The sequence below is a fragment of the Toxorhynchites rutilus genome, chromosome 1, assembly GCF_029784135.1.
Source record: "Toxorhynchites rutilus septentrionalis strain SRP chromosome 1, ASM2978413v1, whole genome shotgun sequence".
NCBI classification, from domain to species: domain Eukaryota; kingdom Metazoa; phylum Arthropoda; class Insecta; order Diptera; family Culicidae; genus Toxorhynchites; species Toxorhynchites rutilus.
In genome coordinates this window covers 79968236-79979433 of record NC_073744.1, presented here as the reverse complement: position 1 = coordinate 79979433, position 11198 = coordinate 79968236, and the positions used below count along the sequence as shown (strand labels likewise).

The 11198-nt window shown below is 41.3% G+C and overlaps 1 protein-coding gene across 1 annotated transcript; it reads right to left on the bottom strand.

Annotated features, from left to right (window-relative positions):
* Nucleotides 1–7919: 7919 nt before the first annotated feature.
* Nucleotides 7920–10559, bottom strand: LOC129772166 (probable cleavage and polyadenylation specificity factor subunit 2). Its single transcript, XM_055776188.1, has 2 exons — nucleotides 10206–10559; nucleotides 7920–10149 (listed from the first exon to the last, which is right to left on the bottom strand). Exons 1-2 carry the CDS (start codon nucleotides 10352–10354, stop codon nucleotides 7956–7958), a joined length of 2343 nt encoding a protein of 780 aa, XP_055632163.1. The 5' UTR covers nucleotides 10355–10559; the 3' UTR covers nucleotides 7920–7955.
* Between the last annotated feature and the right edge of the window lie 639 nt (nucleotides 10560–11198).

The following is an 11198-nucleotide window of genomic DNA, read 5'->3' as shown; positions in this document are numbered from 1 at the left end:
TAATGCTTGCGAAATATTGTTTCTTGTTTGAGCCAGTTCTTCGAGTGATAACGGAAACGTGCGAATTTTTCTGTATTTATTTAATATTCCGTCTATTACTTCTCGAGCTAACACTGTGGTTTCTATCATTGTTGTTCGTAGCACTTGAGCCTTATCCGTAGAATATATTTGCTTCAGTTGGTTCAAATCTTTATACAATCTGTAGTACCTATCGTTTAGATGCTCTCCCATTTTAGACGCTTTGCTATTCATCTTTACCATCGACTCTGATATTTGATGCATTTTTTCATCTTCGTGGATCCGGATTGCTTGTAGTTCGTTTTCCACATCGTCGCTTCCAAATATTAGATCTGACAAGAACCCGAAAAGTCCTTTGCTTCGATTAGTTCTTGAGGACTGTTGGATCTCATTGATTGCGTCATCGCACAGACGCTCAATTGATATTGCAGTCTGTTCCAAGAGAGAGTCTTCGATGACAATTTTCATATCTTTGGTTGCGGTTGTTAAGTTGCTTCGCACAAATCTGATTGTTCTGATGTCTTCGCTGGGAATCGTATTTGTTTGGATATTGGTTTGCCATGTGCCTCTATGTAGCAGACACGTTCCTTCGTGGTCAAACATTAATCCGTCACTGTCGATCGGTTTCACCGTTATAGCGTTGATTAGGGTGAACGACATAAGGAGCATCATTATAATTTTTATAAGTTTGGATGGGATGAACCAATGTGAAGAGACATCCTTTATTGTTCTGTTGCTGCGTCTTCTTCTGCGCCTTGGGCTTTTGTCGATTTTTATTTCTTCTTCGGTTATCAGCATTACGTTGTGACTTCTTGTAGGGTACTCTTTAATAGTTTCTGTGTTCATGACCGTTTCGTGGGAGCGATTTTGAACCTTGTTGTTCATTCTAGTTGGTCGTCCATCATTAAATTCTTGGATCGAAAAATGTGCATCTATTTGGTTTGTAAGTTCGTTGTCTCGTTGTCTTTCTCTGTTGTAGGATGTTGTAGGAATTTCATATTTGACGTTGGATTTCACGTTTCCAAATATAAACCATCCTAATTTGCTCCTTACGGCTATTGGTTCGTTGTCGCCTCCTCTTCTAGTTTCCATGGCGGTGAGTAAATGGCTGTGACTCAGCCCTATCAAAATCGTCGGTTTTGCTAATTCGTAGCTCTTGATCGGAAGGTCCTTTAGATATGGATATCTTGATGCCATCGCCTCGTAGTCCAATGTTTGAGTTGGAAGTTTTAAATTTCTTATGGTCCTTACTCCGTCGAGTCGATAAGACTTTCTGGAAGACCCCTGAATACGAACTTGAACTCGTTTACTATTTGGTTCATCTCGTGACACGTCCTGTGTCCATTTCAACTGCAATGGTTCGTTCTTTCCGTTTAAGTCCAGGGCGCTCGCTATTTCTTCGTCCAATAATGTCAGAGAGGACCCTGTATCCAGAAAGGCATATGTGTCAACTGAATGCCTTCCATTCTGAAGTGTTACCGGTATTACTTGGTAGTACTTATCATTTGCTGGGGATTTGTGGACGTTACAGTTTTCTTCCAGCGGTGTCGACTCCGGCGTATTACGTGGCGTTGGTTCATTATTTTGATTTGAATGTAGCATCCTGTTATGACGCCTGTTGCATCCATTCAGGCCACACCTTCTAGATCGTCTACAATCCTTCATCATGTGCCCTGTGCCTAAGCACCCGAAACATACTTTGTTCTGAGCCGCTAAACGAGACCTTTCCTGGACGTTCGATTTTTTAAATGTTGTACATTCGAAAATTCTGTGATCGTTGGAGCAAATTTGACATTTAAAACGTGGTGCCTCCTGGTGAACGTGCGTTTGGCTTCTAGCTATAGTCGGTATGGAAGAAGTCATGTTCCTCATTATTCGAGCATGAGGTTTTAGCCAGTCACTCATTTGGCCCAAAGATGGGGTACCACCAGTCATCATTCTATGGCGTGTCCACTCAATCTGCAAATTGACCGGGAGTCTCCTTACTAGATCTTCTATCAATCTGGCATCTGACAGATACCCTTCTTGATGGATTATTGTCATGTTTGCCACCATATTCTCTAGGGTATCTGACATCTCGACAACTATTGTTCGACTTTCCTTCTTGAGTCTTTGAAGATCATTCAATAACTCTTCATATATAAATTTCGGGTTTCCGAAATTTTCTTCCAACCTTTCCATTATTCCTGGAACGTTTTCCGAATTTATTAGGAGCTGTTGCACGCTTCTCGCCGCTCGTCCTTCCAGGGCGGCTTCTAATCTGGTCAGGTTCTCGTGGTTTGAAAACGCACATTCTCTGGTGCTGACCTCATATATTCTCTTAAACTTCGGCCAATCCTTCGGTGACCCGCTGAATCTCGGCAAGGGAGTTAGAGCTTGTCTTTTCATGAAAATAGAAAAATCTCCGGGTTGTTGAGCTGGTACAATCGCTCTTTGGTTCAAACTGGTTGATGGTAGCGGAGCTTGAAGCGTTGCCTGTACATTGGATTCTCTTGCCGATACTTGTGATGGAGTACTCGGCAACTCTGTTCGCTGAGGTGATGTCGCCCTTGCGACTAAAGCGTTAATTGAGGCCTTCATTTCGGCCATTTCGCCTTTAATATTAGTTATGCTGGTCCGATCGCTGGCATGCATTTCAGCTAATCGGGTTATTAAATTCGTGAGCTCTTCAATTTGCTTTTGCTCCCTTGAATTATTTGTGGCGGCAGGCGCTATAGGCGTCCGTGGAAGTGCATGTGCTCCTTGTTGGTTAATTCCTTCGGTGGGGTTACACAGCGAGCAAACCAAGTAGCCTTCTTCTGTTGTCGGTGTGTAACCTACACACGTGTTATGATAGTTATTCTTACATTCTCGGCATTGGACCAAATTATCCTGTTCTATCTTCTTATTGCATGCAAAGCAGCATGGACGGGAAGATCTTGTGAAACTTGATTTCATATTGCTCGGTGAAGCGCCTAGTTACCTTCACTTTTCTGTTTAAATCCGAAGTTCAAATGCAACAGTTGAATTAACTTCTTACCGGCCCTCGTGACCGGACTGTATGTAATATTGGCGGGGTACCTGTTTGCCGTCACCGTCCAACTATGCCTGACTGGCGATGTGTCCGTCTTGCAGGACAAATTACTGTTTTATTTGAAATGCGCAATTAGCCGCTTGGCTTTTATTGTTCGTCTTTCTAGACCGAACTTCCTCCGTACTTATGACGGGCGCAAATCAATTTAAACAGGAGTTCAATTGGTTCTCCTACAGGTGCGTGAGATTTTCCGCGAAGTTCGTGAGTTTCAAGGCTTCCTCTCTGGAGCCACCAAAATGTAATCTAGGGAATATGAATTCCCTAGATGCTTGCTTCAAGCAAGTCTTCTATCACGCACCTGTTAATAAAAAAAAGAGAGAGTGAGTCACTTACCTCAATGACTCACAACGGTCCCGTCAGCGCTTCTATGGTTGTGCTTTTTAGCACTTTTGATCCGCGATTGTGTCAACACAGTTTATTATGATTAGAATCAAATTGCACTTCGAATAAGTATGTATAGTCCACTCCGCACTATTCGCTCACCTAGTGTTTCACGTTACGGCGAAAAGGATCTTGCACTTATTTTTTATTGCGATTATCTGTTTTGTTTCATTTATAACTTTCCTTTCCACTGAGCCAATGATTCTGATCGGATCTTCTCTGCACTTTCAACTACGATTGAAAATACAATCACATAGATAACGCTCATAAACTACGCTAGTAGTATTATTTCCGAATCACTCTTTATTTCAGATGAATTCACACTGGAGTCCGACAAATATTCAGAAAAGATGATTCACTAACCGTGTTAACTGTACAAATTGACGCGACTACTTTATTTCAGGGCACAAATTGAACTAACTTTATTCATTAAAACTTAGCCTAGCTAAATTCTAAGAGAAGGAAGAAAGATCTCCCTTTCCTATTCTTTCAGATAACCGAGACTGCGTCTGGTTATCTGTCTCCTATTTGCTAGCCTATATTCTATCCGCTTATCTATGCGGTTCCTATTCTCAACTGCCAACGTGGGAATTTTCCTTTCCCTTTTCTTATCTGTACGCCACCGCTATAAATTATTTGTTCTCAGAAGCTATACAGATAAGGAGAGAAAATAACTAATTTCTTCCCGCTGGCATTTCAAATGCGCTCTTATCTGTTTATGTCCCTCGCGCTATTTCCATACGCTTCGTGAGGGACAGATCTAGCTATACATTATTATCTTTACGCATTTGCCTAACTCTTATCTTCCACTACGCCACCCGCGTAGGTCCCAAATAAATATTTCGGCTTACACGCCCTTTCCTTTCCTGGCTCTTCGCATATTCCATGCGACAAGGGCGAACGCTTGAACACATGCGTTCAGCGTCATATCATTGCGCCTGATTGCGCTTCGAACCTCGCCATCTAATCTGGGTCCGTAACACACTGCATTCGCACTTGGTTTAAATTCAAAATGAATTACCTTTGAAATGATGGCACAGACACACAACCTAACTACACTTTCTAAGAACACCACAAACGATTGCCTAACTGAAATTATAAAATTTAATATGTGGAACAACGATAACTAGTACACTTATTACTTAGCAGCAATGAACGGAAAAGGAACAAACCGCGTACTTCCACCGCTTTCAGCTATCAGCAGTAGAATGTGCGAGCCTGGAAATCCTCAGCTCAGGAAAAGTGGAATCAGGCTTAGTAATTTGCTTTTCCCGAAATTTTATCGGCCGCCCTCGGATATCCAAGACTAAAGCTGGCTGTCTCATTCTAGTGTCGAAACACCGCTTTCCAGCATTCGCGATCGAGAAGCAGCATACTCGAAAGCTCTCAAGGAAATCTCTCCCAGACTCTCTGATCTGAATTCTCACGCGGGAAACGAATAAGCTTTACGCCGCTTGAAGATCAGCTCAGCCCATATCTATAATCTACCTTAGGGCAAATACATATATAGTATGTTTTGCCCTAAAACATTTAAACTGCTGACCGCTACAGTCTGGACATGGTAGAGGAGGAAAAGTGAAGGGAAAGGCAAAATCCCGCTCGAACCGTGTTGATCTGGAGTTCCCCGCAAGGGTAACTAGGCCGAGCGCGTTAGTACCAGTGCACCAGTCCACCTAGCCGGCGTTATATAGTTTCGGCCGCCGAAGTGATCGAGTTAGCTGGCAAAGCTGCTAGCGACGATAAGAAAACCCGTATTCGGAACAGAACACATTCGGTTCGGTGGACATCAAGACAACAGGCAGTTGCAGCGAGTGGCGAGTGGCAAACGCAATCGCAAAACGGCATCAGGCATCAAGAAAAAAGTTTGTTCTTTATACAAACTGCTTTGGTGGCAAATCCAGAACAAGGCGGCATCGAGGGCGTTCGAAATGTTTTGTTTTCAAAACCACGAGTACTAAGTTTTCTAAATTGGAACCATTCCATAAAACAAGGCGCTTTTCAGGGCCATTAAACCTTCCAAAAAAGAGTTTAGGAAATACAGTTCAATGCTTTCTAAAACATTATCCAAAATAATAATAAAACACAAATTGATTTTTTCATAATTTGTTTGCCAGGATCTGATGAGTATGTGAATTTGGCAGTTGTTCTGAGCTTATTGATAGCTGGGGACTTTCCTGATTATCCAATTTTCACCGATTCTTAAATTGTTTCCAGATTGAAAGTACAGTAATTTACAATTAGTTCGACATTTAGCTAATTGGTCGGACATGTAATGCGACTTTGGACACTGTGTAATCTCTGTAACAATAGGCGAACAATTACTCAAGGTTCTACAGAGGATAGAAGCGGTAGAATTAGTCAGCCTGGAATCTACAATTGTACGAATTAGACCATTTCTCAAATTTCTCAAATTTGAATTTTTCATCAGAAAACTTAGATTATTTTACCAGTTTATAAAATACAGTCCAGTCCCTACAAATTAATTCTTATGTGCGGAAATAAATGCGTTTATTACTCCATAAAATGTAAACCTTCATTTGCTCACATGCTCACATGCAGTTTCTCCCAGTTTCTCCGTATTCGCAAATAAAGAGCCGATCATCCGGCCATCCAGCCTCGGAGCTTGCCGGTATCCGACCAAACTACTATTCGTTTCATCACTAGTTAAAACTAATTCACAAAACAAATTTGACTTGTTTTCTGATTTGGTATCATTACTGAAAAACGTAGTCTTATGTCAAAATATAGGTAATTCATATTTTTATATCCATATTTTCATTTTTATTCACTAACGTGAACAGGCGGGCCAACCAGAAGAGCCCGGTGGGTCGCATGCGGCCTCAGGTTGAGTATGACTGCCCTAGATGATTGAAGAATGGAATGTAATAACTACGAACTGCTTCTTGCCTATTTTTTGTTTAGCTCTTAGTACATTATCCGTATTATTATTATGTTCAATCACAATTAAATCATATAATTAGATCACTAAATCTGATTGGATATCAAAGGCAACAACAATCTATATATATAAAAATGGATTTCTGTCTGTCTGTCTGTCTGATTCGTATGGACTCGGAAACTACTGAACCGATCAACATGAAATTGATATGTAGGGGTTTTTGGGGCCGGGGAAGGTTTTCGTGATAGTTTGAGACCCCTCTGCACTCTCTAAGGGGGGGGGGGCTGCCATACAAATTAAACACAAATTTCTGCATTACTCGGAAATTAATCGAGCAAATGAAACCATATTAGGCATATTGAGATCTTAGGGGACAATAAATGTTTCTATGATGGTTAGACCCCCTTTCCAAGGGGAGGTTGCCATACAAATGAAACCAGATTTCCTGTGCGCGCGCTTTATTTTCGAGAGACGAGTATCGATTTTCTCTTCCTCACAACCCTTCCATGTGCAAGCGATGAGATCGGGCTTTAGCACACGAGCCTGGGTTTGGCTCCTTCTCTTCTCTTTCGTAAATTATTGAGATGTGCTCAAGAATACTTAGTTGCACCTCAACATGAGTGATGCACATGTGTTGGTGCTCGCGAGACTTTCTCGTGTGCCTGTCTCAAAGTTCGATAACTAATCAAACAAATGGAGCCAAATTCGGCATGTGAAGGTTTTACGGAACACGAAACGTTTCTATGGTGAATACACTCCTCCCCCCTCTCTAAGGGGGGCTGCCATACAAACCAAACACAAACTTCTGCATAACTCGAGAACTAATCAAGCACAATTTGGGATGTGAGGGTTTTTGGGTATGATAAATGTTTCGATAATGGTATGACACCCCTCCCTTCTCTGGAATGGAGAGGGGGATCCATAAAAATATTACACATATTTCAACCAAAAATATTCCAACCAAACATGACAATTGAAAATTTTCGGAAAACTCTGAAGGAAAAAGGGAAAATTCGGAAAATTAAATTCCCATATGCTCTACAATTACATAGTGACAAGTGCTGTTAGTCCATTTGATCTTTGTTCGAAACAGGAAATGGATTTTAATGTGATGAAACGCACTCCTATATCTTCTTCTCTCTATACAAAAAAAGGATCGCCGGATGTGTTGATAAGAGCAGAACTCGAGGAAGGAATTGTCCGATTTAGGGTTGCTTTTGTTCTATAATATTTTCTGTATAAAACATTTATTCCATGTAACGGAGAAACATGTTATTTGCAAGTGGTTAAAAAATCTTGAACAAGAATTGTGTCTGAAAATATTCTGATATTATAATGATGAGATTTGTTAGAAATGCTAGGAATTTTATAGTAAAAGGTAAATTCAACAATTCGAATAGAAGATCAATCAATGAAAAGTTCTGCAATTGGACCCATGAACTTGCTCATAGTAAGAAAACGTGAATGTTTGAAGGTATTGATAACAAAAAACAAATTTTGGGCGGGACGAAGTTTGCCGGGTCAGCAGTATTTGAATAAAACAACGGAATCATTCGAATTGCATTCATCGAACTTTATTCAACACTACACAATCGCATACTGCTCATACAGTAGATCCCGAACTTTATAATAATCCTCCGATAGACACCCCTCGATGGTGACCTTTCCCGTATCAACTCGTCGCAGTGCCAGTGTTCCGTTGCTACACCACAACACACCGCCCGAAAATTCCGAGCTGATGTTAGCCCGCATCAATGTCTGCTTAAAATCGATCAATTTTAACTCGTTGATGAAGACCGAATTGTGCGCCGGCAGTTCTTCGTTCTTCAGTGGTTCAAGCGTAAGAATCTGTTTATCGCTTTTATCTTCCGTTGAATCCGCTTGATCGACGTCCATCGGCGCATCGGATGCAGCGGCAGCTGCAGCTGCAATTGCATTGTTAGTGGTAGCATTATTCGTGGTACCACTGAGGGTACTATTTGCCAACGCATCCGCTTCTGTTCCCGCATTGAACTGTTTGTTACGGATCACAATTTGAGCATCAATCCAGGACACTTCGGCATCCTTACCCTTCTGGAATTCCAGTTGTGAGACTAATGCTTCCGTTAGGCGCACCTGATAGATATGCGTTTCGGTGGTCGCATCAATTATTTCCCCCCGATTCGGGCTGAATACTCTGGCACCGATGTTCAACTGACAGTGTTCCGCTATATGAGCTGTGTTCTGTGGAGATCCTCGCACTACTACTACCCGGCGAGGACGGAGTTGGGATAATATTTTCAGCAAGGATTCTCCATCCGAACGGCCCTCGAAATCGATAAATTGAACTTGCGCATTCACCTCAATCAATTTACGGCTACTAATACATTTGGTTGGTTTGTCCAGGACAGTCAGTTCACTATCTTTCTCTTTCTTGATTTCTTCAGCTTTGATTTGATTCTCCTTGTTATCTTCGCCTCCACCGTCTGGACCAAGATCGACCATTCGGTAATCATCTGGCTGAATAATTTCACCGTATTCGTCGAACTTTATTTTTTCCTCGTGGAATGGGAACATGGCGTACTGTTTTTTACTGGATTTGAAGAAACCGGTATGTGAACGACCCTCCGGACGCACAACAATATCATGTTTCCCCGTTATAACGCTCATTTCCAGCTCATCATCAGAATCTGAACTGCTGTCCAAATCCATATCACTTTTAATAATCGACCGGTTGTGCTTTTCGCCCTCAGTTCTCATATATTCCTCTAGCTCAGCTCCCTCCAGTTCAACCCGACGCCTAACGTCCAGCTCTATTTTTCTCCCATTACCTCCATTATCGATCAAATCCCTTGCCAAAGTTCCAGGCGAGGATCTACAGGTAATAACAATGCTGTTGTTCGTATTCCCCGCCCATTGAACAAACAGCTCTCTCGAGAATCCACTTTCCATATCCGCCGAGCTAGCCAGCACCACCTTAGGACTGGGTACCTTCGCTAAGTCCGCCATTGTGTGACACAGACGTAAATGCTTAAAATGGAATGGATTATTTCTTGCCCCTTCAAAGCTTTTCATCAACTTATCGCTCATCCATTCGATTTGACTCTTCGCAAATTCCACCACGTTATAGCTTACGTTGTTCAACAATGCCAACGAATATGCCATCAGTCCAGATTCTTTATTTTTCCACAGCTGATCTAGCATATGTGCCAATTCTAGCACTCTGCCAGCTGTGTCTACCGTAACCAAAACGTTTCCATTATTCCTCAACGTCTGCAGAATATTGGTCATAAATTTTTCGTCACGCGCCCTTCGCCTTGCCTGCTGGTATCGTGCGTTATACGCGTCGGTGATAAATAGTGACGGTCGCTGTAATTTCTCCAATTCACAACCGTTCAAATGTCGCTCCTTTTTGTGGTTGAAGTCTGTTGCGTACACTATATCTTCCTCACCTACCTTCACCACCTTCCAAATGGTACCACCTATCAGATGCCCGGCCGGGAGAGGCGTTATCGTTATGCCGTACCCTTTACCCTTTAGCGATACACTCTGGTTATACTTCAGCTGGATGATCCGGTCGAATGCAGCATCCACATCATCCAGCGTGAACAAATCAAAGTCGTGCATGTTATAGTGCGACATGAACATATCATACATAAACATTTGGCCCATCTTGTACACGGGTATGGTTGCGTAAATGGGACAATTGAGTCCCAGTTTCCCCACGAGGTATGGAAGCGCTCCTAGATGGAGACCATCAGGGTAGGAAAGTAACACGGCGTCAATCGTGTGAACATACCTATATCAGGAAGGAAATTATTATCTACGGTTTCGTGGGCGAGAAAACGAACATACTTTTTCAACTCTTTGATAAAACTCGGGTCGAATTTTTCGTCCCAGCCACAATCGAGCAGAAAGCGAACCTCATCTACCTGTAGAATGTAACACGGTGGCGACTCATCCATCGCGCCAGAAATGGCATGAAGTTTAATAATGGATGTCATTGCCGAGCCGGGTTTGCACGCCGCTGGTGAAAACTAGGATGCTCTCGTTTACTAACGATAACTATGGCTAATTTGTTTCTGAACGAAGCTAAATTTTCAGCGCAAAAAGGTCTGAAAACGATGAACGACGCTTCTATTTTTATATATCCATAAAGTACTATTGCAATTCCAGGATTCCACTGTAGGGCGACTGAGATGAAAACAAATTCCCGGCTCAATAGCAAATTGACAGTTCAAATGAGGCCAGTGCAGGGATGCCAGGTTTGAAGACATGGCTTCATTTTGAAGACATTTGACTTACTGTGAAGACATTTGATTTTGTGGAGACGTTTTGACGACATTATGAAATATGTGAAGACATTTGAGAGATATTATTTTCATAAATTTTGACTATTGGCCGGAAAGTTCGTCAAAAGAAGTAGGAATTTTGTATCAGTGTCATTTTTGTATGTTAACAATCATTTTAGCCACAATTTATGAATCCTAATTTTAATTTTTTTTATTTATTATAAATTTTAATACAAATTAGCCATAGTTATCGTTGGTAAACGAGAGCATACTAGTTTTTTAAGTTTTTCATATCAAATAGAAGTCATGTACAAAATTTAAAAAATTAGTCTAAGTGGGTAAAACTAGTTTCGAGGAACTTTGTGGAACATCGAATTTTTATTAATTTTCGAAACTTCGAATGTTTGTATGTTAGCCACAAATTATGAATCCTGATGTTATTTAAAACAAAAAAGCTCTTTATCAACATCCTTCTAAATGCAGACATTCTTGAGACACTTAAAAAAATATTTATAATTTATTGTTTTTTTTATAGTAAATAGGATCTTCTAATGTT

Bases quoted from the DNA above. Each gene is read 5' to 3' on its own strand.
- LOC129772166 (XM_055776188.1), bottom strand. From the start codon at position 10,354: ATGACATCCATTATTAAACTTCATGCCATTTCTGGCGCGATGGATGAG. The intron at 10,150-10,205 runs GTATGTTCGTTT...TTCCTGATATAG, and splicing joins TTTATCAAAGAGTTGAAAAA to GTATGTTCACACGATTGACG.